The following is a 20,547-nucleotide window of genomic DNA, read 5'->3' on the forward strand; positions in this document are numbered from 1 at the left end:
TATTAATCAGCCTTTCTTCACTTTTAATTTTTTTCAGAATCATCAGCAGATATAATTCTGACTCAGTCTCCTACATCTCAGTCTGTTAGCCCAGGAGATACTTTCTCTATCAGCTGTACAGCCAGTTCAAGTATTGGTAATAATCTCCACTGGTACCTGCAGAAACCTGGAGAAGCTCCTAAACTCCTGGTTTACTCTGCTACATCCCGTCAGTCTGGGATTCCAGGTCGTTTCAGTGGGAGTGGATCTGGTAATCCTTATACTCATTACACTCTGACCATCAGTGGAGTCCAGGCTGAAGATGCAGGAGATTACTACTGTCAGCAGGGTTACAGCTCTCCGTTCACACAGTGTTAGAGCGTTGTACAAAAACCTCCCTCAGCTAAAGAGGAACTGCTCTGACTCAACAGCTGCAGAGCTACATAGTCTCCCGTATTCTAAAGTATTCTAAACACCAATTCATCAAAATATGACACTACAATGCGATAATGTAATTGGTTAGACTTGTCTATAGACTATTATACTGTACATATCTCAATATATTCAGCAAAAGTTGTCATCTTTGTAAACATACTGGGACCACTAAGGATACAGAGCTGTAGAAAATGCTTTCTTTTGAAGGACGTGTTGAACAAAATTCAGAATAGGTTTGATTAATCTTCATATTGTAAGAAGAACCTGTTTCAGTACACAATAGCATGAAAGTTGACCCTGTCCGAACCCAACTATTCATGCCCTACTCAACTTCTACAGTGTACCCCTTCAACCTTGAAAGAGTGAATACAGTCATATAAATTGGATTCAATAAGTACTAGATTGATATCATTATGATACAGTATATCTGCCACAAATAAATGTAGTTTACGTAGCATATAAAGACCTGAGAGTGAAGTCCCCAATTTGAACGTTATGCAAAGTCTAGCATGAAGTTTGGTTCCCCAGCCCTAGTCAGCCCTACTCAGACACACACAGCTGCCTCAGGCCCAGAGGATTTGAGTCTGGGAGATTGTGAGCTGTTGTGTGATTGAAAGTAATATTTGCATGGGCAGGGTTACCGCAACACTCCCAGAATAGAGCAGCACCGTGGCCAGATGTTTACCTGTCCCCAGAGAGTTCCAGTGAGTTTAGAGCACATTGCTTCAGTATTAGTAACATCATGAAGACCAGTAGGTTTAGATCACATGGCTTCAGTATTAGTATCATTGTAGATCTCCTTTTGACTTGTACCAAATGTGCCCCAATCATCCAAGCATTCATTGAGAGAGGTTAATTAACTGACATGTATTAGTCAAATCATTTTCCATGTTAGAGCTTTCCATTCCTTATGAAATCTAAACAAATCATGAAGATCTCAATGTCTAATGGTAAAACTCATTAAATAATGATATCCAGGCAAACAATTTAAAAGATTGACCGTCTTTATTATCTCAACATGTCAGAACCAACAGCATTACAGCAATTAGGTGCAGAACAAGTGATATGAAAGCCAAGCAGATCTATTTGACATCAGAATCAGACATATATTCTGTTTGTTCCACTATGCTAAAAGCTCCAGCTGGAGGAAGGATTCCCACACAGGGTCCAGTGCAGCACAAGTGTGCTAGTATTGCTGGAACAGTAAGAAGGAGAGGTGCAGAGTAAAAACAGTGGAGTCAGAGAGGGGGGGGACTCATTAATCAGAACACTGGTCTCTCCTCAGTGTCTCAGAGAGTGGAGACTGGGAGCCCTGGGTGGCCTCACAGGTCACAGAGCCCACCTTCCTCCACTGGTCGACAGGAAGGGTCAGGGTGCTGCTCCAGCTGTAGTGGCCTTCCTTCTCCAGGACCCCGGGGCTCCCAGTCACCTCCCAGGTGTTGCTGCTGCTACCGTCCACCTTCCAGGTCAGCTTCCAGTCTGAGGGGAAGCCCTTGTTGGCCAGGCACATGAGAGTGGCCTTGCCCTGCTGCAGCTCAACGCTGGAGGGGGGCAGGACTGTCAAGGTGGGACTAACGTCACCTAAAAGACAGGTGGGATGTTAGGGAGAGGCGAGCTATCAATCAATCACCAGACTGATATGACAATAATGATGCATCAGTTTTACATCCTAGCTGTAAATGAAGGCTTTGTCTATCAGTAGTTTTCTGTTCCTCAAACAGACAGTTTATCAGTCTTTCTGTCTCTCTTTCAGCTACTAAATATTATAACTACATGAGATGACTGAAAGTACACTCAACTATCTTCCAAATTTAACTATTTAAAATGTGAAATATTTCAGCATACTTCTCCCTTATTGTAATGGAATCAAATCCTAGGAGTCAAACTGTATTTCATTATTTATTATTATTATTTTAAAGAACAATCCACAGATTGTATGACCTATTCTTAAATTATGAATTCATTTAAAATCTGTTGAAAATAAGCCTATGCTGAGGAAGTAAATTCCAGTTGACTGTAACAATTTAAAAAATAATATACATTTCATTTAAAAGACACGCTAAAAACATTTAAAAGTTTTGATTCATGGAAATAAAATGAATTAAGTTATAGTGTAATTTACGAGACATTCTATCAAGTTGAAACCAAACGTATATTCATATGAACAGCATGGCAGCAGGACTTCGCAAGATAGCAAAACTTTTCAATTGATAGCAAATAGCAAATAAAATAGCAAATGAGATCAAATAAGTTAGCAAAACAGCAAATAGGAAATATATAGCAAAACGAAGCAATACTTTGCAGTTGAATACTGAAGGAGTAAATTTAAGTTGAGTATAACCATCTTACAACAATTATATACATTTAAAAGACAAAAGACAAGATAAAATGAATAGAGGTATGATCAATGAGACAGGGTCTCTTAACCAAAAATAATAGCTTAAAATTCGAGGTCTAACCAAACGTTATATTCAGCTTTTCACACAAATGGTAAGGCTTATGAAGAGAATAATTATTTTACCAAAAACATAATCATGCATAGTATTTTTTTAAATTTTAATCTTAGTTTCTTTTCTCACATGATCATCAATGCATCTGTATGCGAGGTCAGAACATTTTCTTTAATTAGTAATTAGAGGTAGGTAAACTTACTTCCAACATCCAGTCTAGTGCCTCCACCAAAAGTGTACCACAGTGATACAATCTCATTTAGCGGCCGTACAAAAACCTCTGACACTATAGAGAAACTGCTTTCGCTCTTTATAAAGCTACATTTAGCTAAATCACTCTGATTTCAACAATAACCCTGTTCCAAATTAATACACACTGTATAAGCTCCTTGTTTGATATATTATAACTTGAATCAGCATTTTAATTTAACTAAATTTACTTCTAAGGAAAATAAATGCAACACAAATTCTTCAAAAATAAATATACATTTCTACTTTCTATTTAAGGGTGTTGCAATATAGTTAAGAACGTTAATTGGGATTTTGATATCAGAGGTCAAGCTCTAGAACTGAATACTTACTGCCAACGCTCAGTTTGGTCCCTCCACCGAAAGTCCACCACAGTGATAGAGTCTGATTGACTTGCTGTACATAAACCTCCAGACAGACACAGAGGGGAACGATAACGGAGACATGGAGCTGCTCACTGAATGCTGCTTTGTAACTGATACCCCCTACTGGTACACTCTGTAACTCCAGTAGGTTGGACAAAATTTTACGTTCTCAATTGAAAATTAAACAGTATGAAAACTGCTGTGGACTATGTTGATATACAGTGCCTTCAGAAAGTATTCACATGGATTTTAAATGGAATGGATTGAATTGAGATTTTGTGTTACTGGCCTGCACACAATGCCCCATAATGTCAAAGTGGAATTATATTTGAGGACTCGCTCTGTGTGCAATAACGGTGTTTAACATGATTTGTGAATGACTACCTCATCTCTGCACCCCACACATACAATTATCTGTAAGGTCCCTTAGTCGAGCAGTACATTTTGAACACAGATTCCACCACAAAGGGGTGGCAGGTAGTTTAGTGGTTAAGAGCGTTGTGCCACTAACCGAAAGGTCGCTGGTTCTAATCCCCGAGCTGACTAGGTGAAAAATCTGTCAATTTGCCTTTGAACAAGGCACTTAACCCTAATTGCTCTGGATAAGAGTGTCTGCTAAATTATGTAAATGTAAAGACCAGGGAGGTTTTCCAATGCCTCGCAAAGAAGGGCACCTATTGTTATATAGGTATAAAAAAAAAATGGACTTTGAGCATGGTGAAGTTATTTATTCCACTTTGGATTGTATATCAATACACCCAGTCACTACAAGGATACAGGCGTCCTTCCTAACTCAGTTGCCGGAGGAACCGCTCAGGGATTTCACCATGAGGCCAATGGTGACATTAAAATAGTTACAGAATTTGATGGCTGTGATAGGAGAAAATTGATGATGGATCACCAACGATATAGTTAGTCCACAATACAGTACTAACCTAAATGACAGAGTGAAAAGAAGGAAGCCTGTACAGAATACAAATATTCCAAAACATGCATCCTGTTTGCACTAAAGTAAAACTACAAAAAATGTGGCAAAAAAATTAACTTTATGTTTTGAATACAAAGTGTTATGTTGAGGGCAAATCCAATAAAACACATCACTGAGTTCCATTCTTTTTTTGTATAAATGAAATGAAATAGAGCTAAGCACAAGCAAAATCCTAGAGGAAAACCTGGTTCAGACTGCTTTCCAACAGACATTGGGAGACAAATTCACCTTTCAGCAGGACAATAACCTAAAACACAAACTGGAGTTCCTTACCAAGATGACATTCAATATCTCTGAGTGGCCTACAAGTAGTTACAGTTTTGACTTAAATCATTGACAAAAAATGACAAATCCAGTTTCGACTTAGATCGTTGACAAGAAATTACAATTAAATCCATTTGAATCCCACCTTGTTACACAACAAGTCCACATTTTTTACATAATTATTTATAAAAAGATGTGTCATCGGTATTTTGCGGAAGAGGCACACTGTCTGGAACATTCTTCCTAGTAAATGGTTCCTGCTCCACGGAGCAAACATATGCTAGGCAGGACGCTAGATACTCTAGTGCGTTCAAACAGTATCGTCAGCGTTTGATTTGGTTTTAGCTGCCGGTTATGGGCAAGACTCGCAGGAGGTATGTTTGGAAATTAATTTGATCAAGCAATGTAGCCTTTTGATTCATTTTTGGTGAAAAAATACAACAAAAATGTTTTGTTGTTACTTTGTAATACTAGCCACCTAGCAATTTTATCAAGTTTATCAATTTTATCCCCCCCACCCAGCCTCAATTTGTTTAGGCGTGGACTCTACAAGGTGTCAAAAGTGTTCCACAGGGATGCTGGCCCATGTTGGCTCCAATGCTTGCCACAGTTGTGTCAAGTTGGCTGGATGTCCTTTGAGTGGTGGACCATTCTTGATACACAAGGGAAACTGTTGAGTGTGAATAACCCAGCAACGTTGCAGTTCTTAACACAAACCGGTGTGCCTGGCACCTACTACCATACCCCATTCAAAGGCACTTCAATATTTTGTCTTGCCCATTCACCCTCTGAATGGCACATATACACAATCCATGTCTCAATTGTCTCAAGGCTTAAAAATCCTCCTCTTCATCTACACTGATTAAAGTGGATTTAACAAGTGACATCAATAAGGGATCATAGCTTTCACCTGGATTCACCTGGTCAGTATGCCATGGAAAGAGCAGGTGTCCTTAATGTTTTGTACACTCAGTGGAAGGTGATTTGTAGATCAGTCAGTCGGCAGCCGCTGCGACAGATGCACCTCAGTGCAACATGGCAGTGTTGCCAATGTTTATACAAAAAAATTTGAAATAAACATGTCTCCAACCCCCATATCACACACTCACAAACTGAACATATGTGTGTACATTGTACAATCAATTGGTGAGAGAGAGACTCAAATATCGCATTCATTTGTACATATCGACTGTATACATGAATTGTGGGAAAGCTGTTTCAGTCATGTCTTTGGTCACATTCACGTGGGTCAAACAAAAACACCCTAATGATTGGTTGACAATAGAGCCTCCCATAATGCAGGCAATGGCTGCAAGTTGCAGCTGGTGAGGAGCAACTGCAGAAACTTGTAGTGGTCTACAGTCAAAACTTCATGACCTTTGATCAAATGGTTTTTGTAAAGGTCATGCAGTCGTCATGTAGGCGCAAGTCTGGCAATTTTTATCCCCATAACGCAACACACTTTGGAAGGCGTGACCAATGATGGTCACGGACATGACAAAAGCGATCCGCTCGAATGTGCCCATTTTCTCTTTTCTGTCTTCTGTATTGTTTGCTTAGAATAAATAGATGGGTCTTGATTGACTGCAACTATATTGACAGACCCATTGAATAGTCATCTGAGGATCTGATCACATTCATAAAGACTCTGTGAGACTTGATAAGGATTGTGAATTCTGGTTGGAAATAATGGACTGGCAGTTTGAGATGTTGACAGTTACAGTAAAAGGTTGAGGTTTCAACTGACAAAGATAGTATTTGGACAGTGAAACTAACTCAATCATGAAATAAAGGAGAGAAAAATAGAGGGATAGAAGTAGGAAAGGTCAATGAAGAGATGAAGGGAGAATGCCGGTAGGCTATATATGAGAACTGATAGTCGCTTCCCCCTCTATGTGTATCTGCAAATAAATGTGCTTCATATAAATGTCCAGTTATTGTCAATAGCTTCCCATATTAAGAGAACATAAGATAGCAGTCATTGTAGATTTATGCTAGAATCTGTGGCAGGGAGGAAATTAAAAGTGGAAACAATCCTACTGGGCACAGATGTCAATGTAATGTCTGTTCCACGTTGGTTCAATATAATTTAATTGAAATGACTTGGAAATGTGGCACAGCGGTCTAAGGCACTGCATTGCAGTGCTTGAGGCATCACTACAGACCCGGGTTCGATCCCAGGCTGTGTCACAGCTGGCGGTGACCGGCAGACCCATGCGGCGGCACACAATTGGCCCAGCGTCGTCCGGATTAGGGGAGGGTTTGGCCGGGCTTTCCTTGTCCCATCATGCTCTAGTGACTCCTTGTGTTGGGCTGGGCGCCTGCAAGCTGGACGGTGTTTCCTCCGACACATTGGTGCGGCTGGCTTCCGGGTTAAGCGAGCAGTGTGGCTTGGCAGGGTTGTGTTTCAGAGGATGCATGGCTCTCGACCTTCTCCTCTCCCGAGTCTGTACGGGAGTTGCAGCGATGGGACATGACTGTAACTACCAATTGGGGAGAAAAAGGGGTAAAAGTACAACAACTAATGGCGTGGAAACAATGTTAATTAAACCAGTGTGTCCCAAGTGTGAGGTTTGAGATTAAATGCATGAAGAACTCATTATTTATCCATCAAACGTTCAAATTAACTTTTTACACACTGTTAAAATCATAATGAATAATTTTTTATGGGAGTTAAATATACACCAACTGAGAGGCTGGCCCCTAGACACATCTACAATCCGCAGTATAAGTCTTGCCTATATATACTGTATACTCAGTGTATACTCTATGTACTCAATGTACTCTCCCTCGCTCTCTCTCTCTCTCTCTCTCTCTCTCTCTCTCTCTCTCTCTCTCTCTCTCTCTCTCTCTCTCCCTCTCTCTGTCACTCACTCACTCGCTCGTGTGCACACACACACACACACACACACACACAGCTCAACAGGAGGAAGGTCACCAGATGTAGTTAACCCACACAGTTCACTTATTATCACTTTATGACATGAGATCAAGAGAAGAGAAACACTTGCGAGGATTTCAAGCAGACTCTGTTTTCTAGTGTAAAAAACAAACAAAGAATTAGATGTCTAAATTATACTGTCTTCAAGATAGCTCTTAGATCTACACTGCTGGGGGCGGAGCTAGCATGTTGGAGTGAACGGCTGTGTGTGAGAGGCTCCCGCAACTTTTCTGCGAAATAATTTAACCTAACTTACTTTATTGCACTTGTTACAACAAACTTTTCTTTCTAATACAATATTGTAACTTTCTATGTGAAAATGCCTAGTAATAAGCGACCAAAGGACAATAAATCCACATCAGAGGCCTACTCCCCACCAAACAACGAGACAGACATGGCGGAAGGCACAGGTAACAACGTGACACTTACAGAAATTACCCGGGCTTTGGGAGAACTACGTGTTGCTATAGCGGAGGATCTTAAGGCTACTATTGCTGAACTGGACACTAAAATCGAGAGCACCATTCGAACGGTGTCGCTTCGCAGGGCCAGAGTATTGTGGACCTTGAGAAAGCTTCTGAATTCAACGCTGGTAGGATCGACGAGTTAGAGAAGCTATGCACGTCATTGCAGGATAATGTGCAGAGGCTTTCTGTGAAAGTGGTCGACCTGGAGGGCAGATCCAGGCGTCATAACCTTCGCGTTGTGGGTCTGGCAGAAGGGGTGGAGGTGGGCTCTCGCCCCACCGACTTCTTCGCCAAGCTACTGAAGGATGCAATGGGACCGGATGTTTTGGCTTCGGATCCCCTACTGGACCGTGCACATCGCGCCCTTGTCCCAGTGCCTGGACCGGGCCAGTGTCCTCGCCCAGTAATCATCTGTTGTCACAGTTTCAAGACCAAGGATCTTATCCTGCGCGAGGCTCGAATGAGGGGCAACCTGTTACATAAAGGGCACCCCTTTCGTGTCTATGAGGACTATGCGCCCAATGTGGCAAAGCACCGCGCTGGCTACAGAGATGTCATGACCAAACTCTACAAACTCCATCTTCGCCCAGCCTTGCTCTTCCCTGCAAGACTAAGAATTACCCCGCCTTCCGGGGAGAAGATTTGGCTCTCCTCGGTTTTGGACGCAGAGAAGTTTATCCGGGAATATATGCCAATCCCCCGTACAGGTTAGAGTGCCTTGTCATTGTGTGTTAGGGTCTGCTCATGGACTCGAATACATACCATACCATAACGGGTGAAACCGTATTAAACGGTCTCAGCAAGGGCTACCGAACATGTAATACGATGAGCTGACCAATGGAGGGCGGTCAGAGCTCTCACTTAACGTTAATTTCACTTTCATTCTGACTGGGTTTAGAGCGATGCCTGTTTGGGAGGCCTTCCAGGTCGGATCATTGACACTTTTGGATGGATATACTTATATTCCCCCATTTTTGTTTTGTTTCGTTATTTATTTTTCAATTCTTACATTATTCCTATTACCATACCATGTATTTATTGCTTGCAGGGGTCTAGGGGTGATGGTTGGGAAAGGGCAGACACAGACACCTGGATAGCAAGTTGATGCTTTGTGCTGTTCTGCCTTTGTCATAGCCTGGCCCGCTCTCACGATTTGATTCCAACCAGCCCTCCGTGGTGCTTGTGTCTGTGTAGGTGTGCGTACATATAATAATAATTATTTGTACTTTATTATTATTTTCTCTTAGCATTTTAGTATTATGTATGTGTATATTCTAAATTAGTATAGATTATTATTCTGGGGTATGAATGTTTGTGTATGTAGATGTGTGTGTATGGATGTATGTGTGTATGCGTGTGTATGTATCTGTATATATCTAAGAATATTTATTTTATATGTATTTTTTGGGGGGGGTTTGTGTGTGTGTGTATGTATGTGTGTGTATACGTGTGTATATGTGTGTGTGTGCGTATACATATACGCACGTGTATGTGTGTGTGTGTGTGTATGTATGTAGGTATGCACATGTATGTATGTGTGTGTGTGGATGTGTATATGTGTATGTGTGCACATATGTATATATAAATCACTATTTTTAAAAATTATTTTAAAATAATTTATTATAATTTTTTTAATTTTTTTGATTGGGGGGTACGTTCAATTTATCAAAATCCTTGTTCCCATCTCCTAACCCACAATATGTAACTGTACTGCTGTCTATGTCGGTTACTGATGGTTTATGTTTAGACCGGCATTGCTTAGCAATAGAAGATTGTGATGATACATCTTGCTTATCTCAGGGATTGACCCAAGATGAACCTTAAGTGCGCAATATGTTTAAATTGCAACTTATTCTGTTTAGGTTTATTAGATGCTAATTGAACACTTTAAGTGCGGGAGCCTCCTCAGTTCATATGTTAGTAGAAGTTCTAGGATAGTGAGAGGTGAGCGTATAGTTGGGATTTTATTTTTGTTTTACCTCTTGTTCGAGGTCGCGCCGTGCTTTTTTGGCATCGGCCAGACAATGTGTTTGTTATTTTTATTTTTATATTTTTTTCTGTCCTATGTGTGTATGCCTGTTAAATGTGGGTTGATGGGGGGGGGTTGTTGGATACTGCTCGGGTGTAGGTGCTACATATGCTGATCGTGATGGTTTGGTGCGCTTTCTTACCTTTTTAGTGAGTTACATGTTATGCAGGCCACCATAGGAACTACAAATGAGAGGAGGGCGGGACTTACATTCACTTCCTGGAATGTCAATTAAGAGAGGCAGGGTCCTAGCCCACTTGAAAGCACTTTCGTCTGATATTATATTTTTGCTTGAAACCCATCTGAAAAACAAATCTCATAACAGACTTAAATGTAAGTGGGTGGGGCAAGTGTATCACTCTAACTTCTCTGCCAAAACGAGAGGCACAGCGATTCTGGTACGGAAAGGAATTCCCTTTCTACATAAAACCACTATTGTGGATAAAGAGGGTCGTTATGTGATCGTAATAGGAGAGATCCATTCTACTTCTGTAACTCTACTAAATATCTATGGGCCAAACATTGATAACCCCTCTTTTTTCAAAAGAGTCCTTGCCCTGATTCCAGATATCTCCCATACTAATCTGGTCATTGGAGGGGACCTTAACTGTGTACTAGACCAATATTTGGATAGATCCTCTACCCGGCGAACCCCTACCTCCTATTCAAGAGAATTCTTGAATACCTACATAAAAGGATCTCTAATCCTACGGGTAGGGAATACTCCTTTTACTCTCATGTTCACAATGTATATACTCGAATTGGCTACTTTTTGGTTGATGCTAAACTACTCCCCTATACCTGTAATGTGAGATATCATGATATTATAATCTCTGACCACAGTCCACTCACCTTCTCCCTGAGATTGGGTGACATCGTACCAAACAAGAGAGTCTGGAGGTTGAATCCTCAGCTCTTCACAGAACCAACATTCTGTGAACATCTTAAAGACCAAATTACATTTTTCTTTGATACCAACGACAACACAGAGACTTCCCCAGCATTATTGTGGGAAATGCTGAAGGCTTATTTGAGAGGCTGTATCATCTCCTTTCAGACTGCCAGGAGTAGGCAAAACAGAAAAAAATTGGTAGAACTGGAGGGACAAATTCACTTACTGGATAGGGAGAATGCTAGACATCCATCTATGGAGAAACATTAAAAAATTATGTCTTTAAAATTGAAATACAATCAGATCCTCTCGGCTAAAATTGCTAAATCTTTTCTCTATGCCAAGCAAAAATACTTTGAGTTTGGTAACAAACCACACAAATTACTCGCCAGACAACTTCGAAAAAATGTGAGTGACAGAATTATTCACAAAGTTAAATCTGCATCTGGGGAATTACTCTCCTCCCCCAAAGACATCAATGACAGATTCCGTCAGTTTTATGAGACTCTATATACATCTAAAGCGGATCCTAACCCCTTAATTATGCAAAACTTTTGGGAGGACTGTAATCTTCCTGCCCTGAACCAGGAAGACTCTAAATTCCTGAATAAGGAAATATCTCTTGAAGAAATTAGAGAAACAATTAAATCTCTAAAGAGTGGCAAGACCCCGGGCCCAGATGGATACCCTGGTGAATTCTATAAAACATTCAGCAACATGCTCTCTCCCTGCCTGCACAAAATGTTGGTTCGGGCCAATGAGGATGGAGCTCTCCCATCTACTTTGGATGAGGCGTTTATTACAGTTATACATAAGAAGGGTAAAGATCCGGAAGAGGTAGGGTCATACAGACCAATATCCCTCCTTAATACAGACCAAAAGATTTTAGCAAAATCTCTGGCTAACAGGCTTATCACTTTAATTGGCAAATTGGTCCATTCGGACCAGACCGGCTTTATCCCTAACAGAAACTCATTCTTCAATCTCAGGTGCCTCTTCAACATTATGTATTCTCAGAGGTTACCTAACGTGGACCTTGCCGTTATATCTCTTGACGCCGAAAAGGCCTTTGACCAAGTTGAGTGGCCCTATCTATTCAAGGTCCTACAGAAATTGTATATTGGAGATGGGTTCATAAATTGGATCCAGCTTTTATATAGGAACCCCTGTGCAAGAATACTCACTAACCAATCACTGTCGCCCCGATTTAACCTTCACAGAGGGACAAGGCAGGGTTGTGCGCTGTCGCCTATGCTCTTCGCCCTAATTATTGAACCTCTCGCCCAAGCGATCAGATCTCATTCAGCAATACACGGCTATAATACTAAAGATACTCTAAATAAGATTTCCCTACACGCAGATGATATTCTCCTCTATGTAACAGAAACCCAAGCTAGTATTCCAGCTATTCTTGAGGTGATTAATTTGTTTGGTACCTTCTCGGGATACAGAATAAATTGGAACAAGAGTGAATTAATGCCCATACGGTTGCAAAACACCTCCTGGCTAGAACATCTTCCAGTTAAGTCATCTTCAGAAAAATGTATCTACCTTGGAATTGTAGTTACCAAACAATACTCCTTACTATTTAAAGAGAATTTCCCTTCTCTGATGCAAAATCTCAAGGCAAACATACAATTTTGGAGAACTCTCGCAATTTCTCTGCTCGGAAGAATTAATGCCATTAAAATGGTCTTCCTCCCACAACTGCTCTACCTATACCAGAACATCCCAGTATTCATACCTAAATCCTTTCATAAACAACTGGACTCTATTATCAATCCTTTCATCTGGGATTATAAAATACACAGGATAGGTAAAAAAAACCTATGTAAATCCAAGATGGAAGGAGGATTGTCTCTCCAAAATTTTATATTTTACCATTGGGCCGCTAACCTCCGCGCTGTTACGTTTTTGCTGGATGACGCACCTCCGCCATCCAGCTGGCTTAGCATGGAGCGGGAGGAGTGTCACCCCTTCTCTATTGGTGTTGTGAATTTGTCACCTGTCAATCTGGAGATGTCACTTTACTGTAACAATCCTATTATACATAGCACAGTCCGAATCTGGAAGCAAATTAAAGTCCACTTTGAGCTTAGACCAATATCATTCATGCTCCCTGTTGCCAGGAATCCCTCCTTTGCCCCCTCTAACCTTGATAACACCTTTGAGCGATGGGGAGAGTTGGGGATAAGTACCATAGGGGATTTATATATAGGAGGGACCTTTGCTTCCTTTGAATCGCTGAGGGAAACGTATAACCTTCCCAGAAGTAACTTTTTCAGATACCTACAAATTAGAGACTATGTTAGAAAACACCTCCCAACATTTGGGAATGCTAAACCTTCCATGTTTGACGGATGCATAAAAATATGCCCCACCTCAGACAAACCGATATCTCGTCTATATGACGCTTTTCAATCTGTAAGCGCACCCTCTACTGATGCCATTAAGGCAAAATGGGAGGAAGAACTAGGGACTGATATTTCAGTGGCAGACTGGGAGGATAGCTTGGAGTATATCCACACATGCTCCATTAACTCCAGACATCGTCTCATACAATATAAGGTATTACACAGATTACACTATCCCAAAACTAAACTGCATAGGATATTTCCTGATACATCCCCTATGTGTGATAAATGTCAGGCTGAGCAGGGTACACTACTCCACTGCTTTGCCCTATGCTCTAGTCTGTATGGTTATTGGTGTGGAATTTTTGGGGTCCTCTCTGAAGTTCTGGAGACTTCAATAGACCCAGACCCGCTTCTGATAATCCTGGGAGTGTCCGATTCCCTAAACGGATTAACCAACTCCCAAAAACAACTCATCTCTTACAGTCTCATTTCGGCCCAAAAATTAATCTTGTTGTTTTGGAAAAGGAGGGAAGCGCCCTCTACCAAATTATGGCTCAGCGAATTGGCAAACACTGTACACTTAGAAAGAATTAGATATATTCTGAACAATAAATTATCAACATTGTGTGTGATGCCCCGACATTCGAGCAGTCGGGAGGGGAATAGGGTGGAATAAGGGGGGGATAAAGGGGGGGTATAAGTGGGGGAGTTACATCTACCCTTTTTCTTTCTACCTGCATGAGCGGAGGCACACCCCAAAAATGATTGAATAGGTGCTGACTAATGGAAAGTTGTCTGTGTTTAAAAAAAAGAAAGAAAGAAAGTTGCACACTGCATATGCTCCCAACAATTGAATGGGTATATATACTTTCTTTTTACATGGTTCTGGGGGACCTTGAACTTAAAGTAAAACACCCACTCTACACATCACACAAACTGCCATTACACACTGTGGTCAGAGGAGGGAGACAGAGCACCACTACTGTCCACCTTGAGAAGGTTTCAAGGATATAAAGGCAGCAATTCTACTCTTAAGCTTCATTTACCTTCTCCTGGGACTGCCATCCACTGATGGGGGACATAAACCTCTTTGTAAGCGGGTCAAAGTAGGCCTTATTTAAGATATAGTTGTTACATTGTGTGGTTTATGATTTTAAAATTCTCAAAAATGATATACAGTAGGCCTACATTTGGAAACTGTTGACTTCATTTATCTGTGTGTGCAGGAGCATGTTGGTGTATTTGCATAAAATATTTAAGCTTTGCATAGCTATCCTGCCTCATTGCTCCACATACTTTTAAAACCCCAGTGTTGATCAGTGACTGTTCACTCGTTTCAGAGGCACAGACACACAGCACAAGGATGACTTCACTGATTATAATGCTGGGGACACTGGGGCTCCTTGTTCAGGGTGAGAGACACTTTGACCAACTTTTATTTTAGATGTGTTTGGCTTCAGATTTAAACTGAATTTGTGAATATATAAAAACAAATCATCTGGTGTTGCCTGATATGTTTCATGATAGGATTTGGAAGATTAGCAATATCTATTTGTTGTGATAACCTTATTAATCAGCCTTTCTTCACTTTTGTTAAATTTTTCAGAATCATCAGGAGATATAATTCTGACCCAGTCTCCTAAATCTCAGTCTGTTCACCCAGGAGAGACTGTCTCTATCAGCTGTACAGCCAGTTCAAGTACTGGTAATAATCTCCACTGGTACCTGCAGAAACCTGGAGAAGCTCCTAAACTCCTGGTTTATGCTGCTACAACCCGTCAGTCTGGGATTCCAGGTCGTTTTACTGGGAGTGGATCTGGTCGTTCTTATACTCATTACACTCTGACCATCAGTGGAGTCCAGGCTGAAGATGCAGGAGATTACTACTGTCAGCAGAGTAACAGCTATCCGTTCACACAGTGTTAGAGCGCCGTACAAAAACCTCCCTCAGCTAAAGAGGAACTGCTCTGACTCAACAGCTGCAGAGCTACATAGTCTCCCGTATTCTAAAGTATTCTAAACACCAATTCATCAAAATATGACACTACAATGCGATAATGTAATTGGTTAGGCTTATCTATAGACTATTATACTGTACATATCTCAATATATTCAGCAAAAATGGAAATCTTTGTAAACACACTGGGACCACTAAGGATACAGAGCTGTAGAAAATGCTTTTGAATTTTGAACAAAAGTCAGAATAGTTGTAGATTTTTTTTAACGCTTGGATTTATTCTCATATTGTAAGAAGCACGTATTTCATTACACAATAGCATGAATGTTGACCCTGTCCAAACCCAGCTTCCCAACTATTCATGCCCTACTCAACTTCTATAACCCTCCAACTCTGAGAGTGAATACAGTCCATTCAAGAAGTACTACTTTGATATCATTATGATACAATATATCCGTCACAAATAAATGTAGTTTACATAGCCATATAAAGACCTAAGTGTGAAGTCCCCAATTTGAACATAAAGCAAAGTCTAGTTCCCCTGCCCTGGCAGGCCTAGTCAGCCACACACAGCTGCCCCAGTCCCAGAGGGTTTGAGGCTGGGAGATTGTGAGTTGTGGTATGGTGGAAACTAATATTTGGATGGGCAGGGGGACCGCCACACTCCCAGAATAGAGCAGCACTGTGGCCAGATGTTCACCTGTCCCCAGAGAGTTTAGAACACATGGCTTCAGTATTAGTATCACTGTAGGTATCTTTTGACTGGTACTCAATTTGGCCTAATAAGCCAAACATTAATTGAGAGAGGTTCATTGACTGAAATGTATCAGTAATTTAATATGCCATTTAGCAGATGCTTTTATCCAAAGCGACTTACAGTCATGCGTGCATACATTTTTGTGTAGGGGTGGTCCCGGGGATCGAACCCACTACCTTGGCGTTACAAGCGCCGTGCTCTACCAGCTGAGCTACAGAGGACCACATTGTTTTTTCCATGGCAGAGAGCTCTCCATTCCCTATGAAGACTAAACAAATCATAAAGATCTCAATGTCAAATTGTAAAACTCATTAAATAATGATATCCAGGCAAACAATTGAAAAGATTGACCGTCTTTATTATCTCAACATGTCAGAACCAACAGCATTACAGCAATAAGGAACAGAACACGTGATATGAAAGCCAAGCAGATCTATTTGACATCAGAATCAGACACATATTCTGTTGTTTGTTCCACTATGCTAAAAGCTCCAGCTGGAGGAAGGATTCCCACACAGGGTCCAGCCCAGCACAAGAGTGCTAGTATTGCTGGAACAGTAAGAAGGAGAGGTGCAGAGTAAAAACAGCGGAGTCAGAGGGCGGAGGTCATTAATCAGAACACTGGTCTCTCCTCAGTGTCTCAGAGAGTGGAGACTGGGAGCCCTGGGTGGCCTCACAGGTCACAGAGCCCACCTTCCTCCACTGGTCGACAGGAAGGGTCAGGGTGCTGCTCCAGCTGTAGTGGCCTTCCTTCTACAGGACCCCAGGGCTCCCAGTCACCTCCCAGGTGTTGCTTCTGCTACCGTCCACCTTCCAGATCAGCATCCAGTCTGAGGGGAAGCCCTTGTTGGCCAGGCACATGAGAGTGGCCTTCGTCTGCTGCAGCGTCACACTGGAGGGAAGAAGGACTGTCAGGGTGGGACGAACGTCACCTAGAAGACAGGTGGGATGTTAGGGAGCGGGGAGCTATCAATCGATCACCAGACTGATACGACAATAATGATGGAGCAGTTTAACATTTTAGCTGTAAATGAAGGTTTTTTCCATCAGTAAGTTTCTATTCCTCAAACAGACAGTTAGTTTATCATTCTTTCTGTCACTCTTTCACTTCCCTTTGAGTAGCTACTGAAGCATATTATAACTACATGAGATTACTGAAAATACATTAAACTATCTTCAAAATTTAACTATTTAAAATTGTAAATATTTCAGCATACTTCTCCCTCATTGTAATGGAATAAACTCTTAGAAATCAAACTGCATTTCATTATTATTTATTATTATTTTAAAGAACATTCCACAGAATGTACAACCTATTCTTAAATTATGAATTCATTTCAAATCTGTTGAAAATAAGCCTATGCTTAGGAAGTAAATTCCAGTTGACTGTAACCATCTACAAATAACATACACTAAAACAAAAGTTTTAATTTGTTGAAAGAAAATGAATACAACTATACTGTAATTTACGAGACATTCTATCAAGTTGAAACCAAATGTACATTCATATGAACAGCAGGACAGCAGGACTTCGCACGATAACAACACTTTTCAATAGATATCAAATAGCAAATAAAATAGCAAATGAGATCAAATAAGATAGCAAAAAATAAATAGCAAGTAGATAGCAAAACTAAGCAATACTTTGCAGCTGAATGCTGAAGGAGTAAGTTTAAGCTTTGTGAATATAATTTTCTTACAATGAGTATATCTATATCTATAAGACACATGAAAATAAAATGAATAGAGATATGATTTATGAGACAGGGTCTCTTAACCAAAAATAATAGCTTAACATTTGAGGTCTAACCAAAAGGTATATTCAGCTTTTCAGAAAATGTTGACTCTTATTAAGAGAATAACAATTTTACCAAAAACATAATCATGCATAGTATTTATTTCATTTTAATTTTAGTTTCTTCTCTCACAAGATCATTAATGCATCTACATGCAAGGTCAGAACATTTTCTTTAATGAGTCATTAGAGGTAGGTAAACGTACTTCCAACATCCAGTCTAGTGCCTCCACCAAAAGTGTACCACAGTGATACAATCTCATTTAGCGGCCGTACAAAAACCTCTGACACTATAGAGACACTGCTTTCGCTCTTTATAAAGCTATATTTAGCTAAATCACTCTGATTTCAACAATAACCCTGTTCCAAATGAATACACGCTGTATAAGCACCTTGTTTGATATATTATAAGTTGAATCAGCATTTTAATTTAACTCAAGTTACTTCTAAGACAAATAAATGCAGCACAAATTCTACAAAAATAAACATACTTTCTATTTAAGGGAGTTGTACTACTGTTAAGAAAATGAATTGGGATTTTGATATCAGATGTCAAGCTCTAGAATTGAATACTTACTGCCAACAGTTTGGTCCCTCCACCAAAAGTCCACCACAGTGATAAAGTCTGATTGACTGGCTGTACAAAAACCTCCAGACAGACACAGAGGGGATTGGTAAGAGAGACATGGAACTGCTCACTGAATGCTGCTTTGTAACTGATGCCCCCACCTAGTACACTCTGGATGTCCAGTAGATTGGACACATTCACATTCCCCATTGAACTTTCAACAGTATGACAACTGCTGTGAACTATGTTGATATGAAGTGCCTTCAGAAAGTATTCACACCCCTTGACTTTTTCCACATTTTGTTGTTTAACAGCCTGAATTTAAAATTGATTAAATTGAGATTTTGTGTCACTGGCCTGCACACAATAGCCAATATTGTCAAAGTGTAATTATGTTTTTAGAAATGTTTACAAATTAATTAAAAATGAAAAGCTGAAATGGCTTGAGTCAATAAGTATTTAACCCCTTTGTTATAGAAAGCCTAAATAATTTCAGGAGTAAAAATGTGCTAAACAAGTCACATAAGTTCCATGGACTCACTCTGTGTGCACTAATAGTTGTTTACCATGGATTTTTGAATGACTACTTCCTCTCTGTACACCACACATACAATTATATGTAAGGTCCCTCAGTAGAGCAGTGCATTTCAAACACAGATTCAACCACAAAGACCAGGGAGGTTTTCCAATGCCTATTGGTAGATCGGTAAAAAAAAGAAGCATTGAATATCCCTTTGAGCATGGTGAAGTTATTAATTACACTTTGGATGGTGTTTTAAATACAAACATTCACTACAAAGATACAGGTGTCCTTCTAACTCAGTTGCCGGAGAGGAAGGAAACCGCTCAGGGATTTCACCATGAGGCCAATGGTGACTTTAAAACGGTTACAGAGTTTAATGGCTGTGATAGGAGAAAACTGAGGATGGATCAACCACATTGTATTTACTCCACAATACTAACCTAATTGACAGAGTGAAAAGAAGGCTGCCTGTACTTAATATTCTAAAACATGCATTCTGTTTGCAACAAGGTACTAAAGTAATACTTCAAAAATGTTGGCAAAGCAATCAACTTTTTATCCTGATTACAAAGTGTTATGTTTGGGTCAAATCCAATACAACACATTACGGAGTACCACTCTCCATATTTTCAAGTATAGTTTGTGGCTGCATCATGTTATGGGCATGCTTGTAATCATTAAGGACTGGGGAGTTTTTCAGTGAAGAAAAGTCAAAATCCTAGAGGAAAACCTGTTCAGTCTGTTTTCCATCAGACCCTAGGAGATGAATTCACCTTTCAGCAGGCCAATAACCTAAAACACAAGGCCAAATCTACACTGGAGTTACCTACCAAGAAGACAGTGAATGTTCCTGAGTGGCCGAGTTACAGTTTTGACTTAAATCTGCTTGAAAATATATGGCAAGACCTGAAAACGGCTGTCTAGCGATGATCAACAACCAATTTGACAGAGCTTGAATAATTTTGAAAATAATAATGGGCAAATGCTGCACAATCCAGATGTGGAATGCTCTTAGATATTTACCAAGAAAGACAGCTGTAATAGCTGCCAAAGGTGATTCTAACATGTACTGACTCAGGGGGTTGAATACTTACTGTATGTAATCAAGATATACAGTGGGGGAAAAAAGTATTTAGTCAGCCACCAATTGTGCAAGTTCTCCCACTTAAAAAGATGAGAGAGGCCTGTAATTTGCATCATAGGTACACGTCAACTATGACAGACAAAATGAGAAAAAAAAATCTTGAAAATCACATTGTAGGATTTTTAATGAATTTATTTGCAAATTATGGTGGAAAATAAGTATTTGGTCACCTACAAACAAGCAAGATTTCTGGCTCTCACAGACCTGTAAGTTCTTCTTTAAGAGGCTCCTCTGTCCTCCACTCGTTACCTGTATTAATGGCACCTGTTTGAACTTGTTATCAGTATAAAAGACACCTGTCCACAACCTCAAACAGTCACACTCCAAACTCCACTATGGCCAAGACCAAAGAGCTGTCAAAGGACACCAGAAACAAAATTGTAGACC

General features: G+C 40.3%; 2 gene segments (V, D, J or C); one reads left to right on the forward strand and one right to left on the reverse strand.

The window, feature by feature from the left end:
• Positions 1–1,406: 1,406 nt before the first annotated feature.
• LOC123492905 lies at positions 1,407–6,256 on the reverse strand. The segment is given in 3 exon segments: positions 1,407–1,995; positions 3,067–3,192; positions 6,193–6,256. Coding segments are annotated over 3 exon segments (513 nt in total).
• Positions 6,257–14,797: 8,541 nt separating this feature from the next.
• Positions 14,798–15,342, forward strand: LOC123492936. The segment is given in 2 exon segments: positions 14,798–14,828; positions 15,023–15,342. Coding segments are annotated over 2 exon segments (351 nt in total).
• The last annotated feature ends 5,205 nt before the right edge of the window (positions 15,343–20,547 follow it).

The sequence above is a fragment of the Coregonus clupeaformis genome, chromosome 17 (assembly GCF_020615455.1).
Source record: "Coregonus clupeaformis isolate EN_2021a chromosome 17, ASM2061545v1, whole genome shotgun sequence".
NCBI classification, from domain to species: domain Eukaryota; kingdom Metazoa; phylum Chordata; class Actinopteri; order Salmoniformes; family Salmonidae; genus Coregonus; species Coregonus clupeaformis.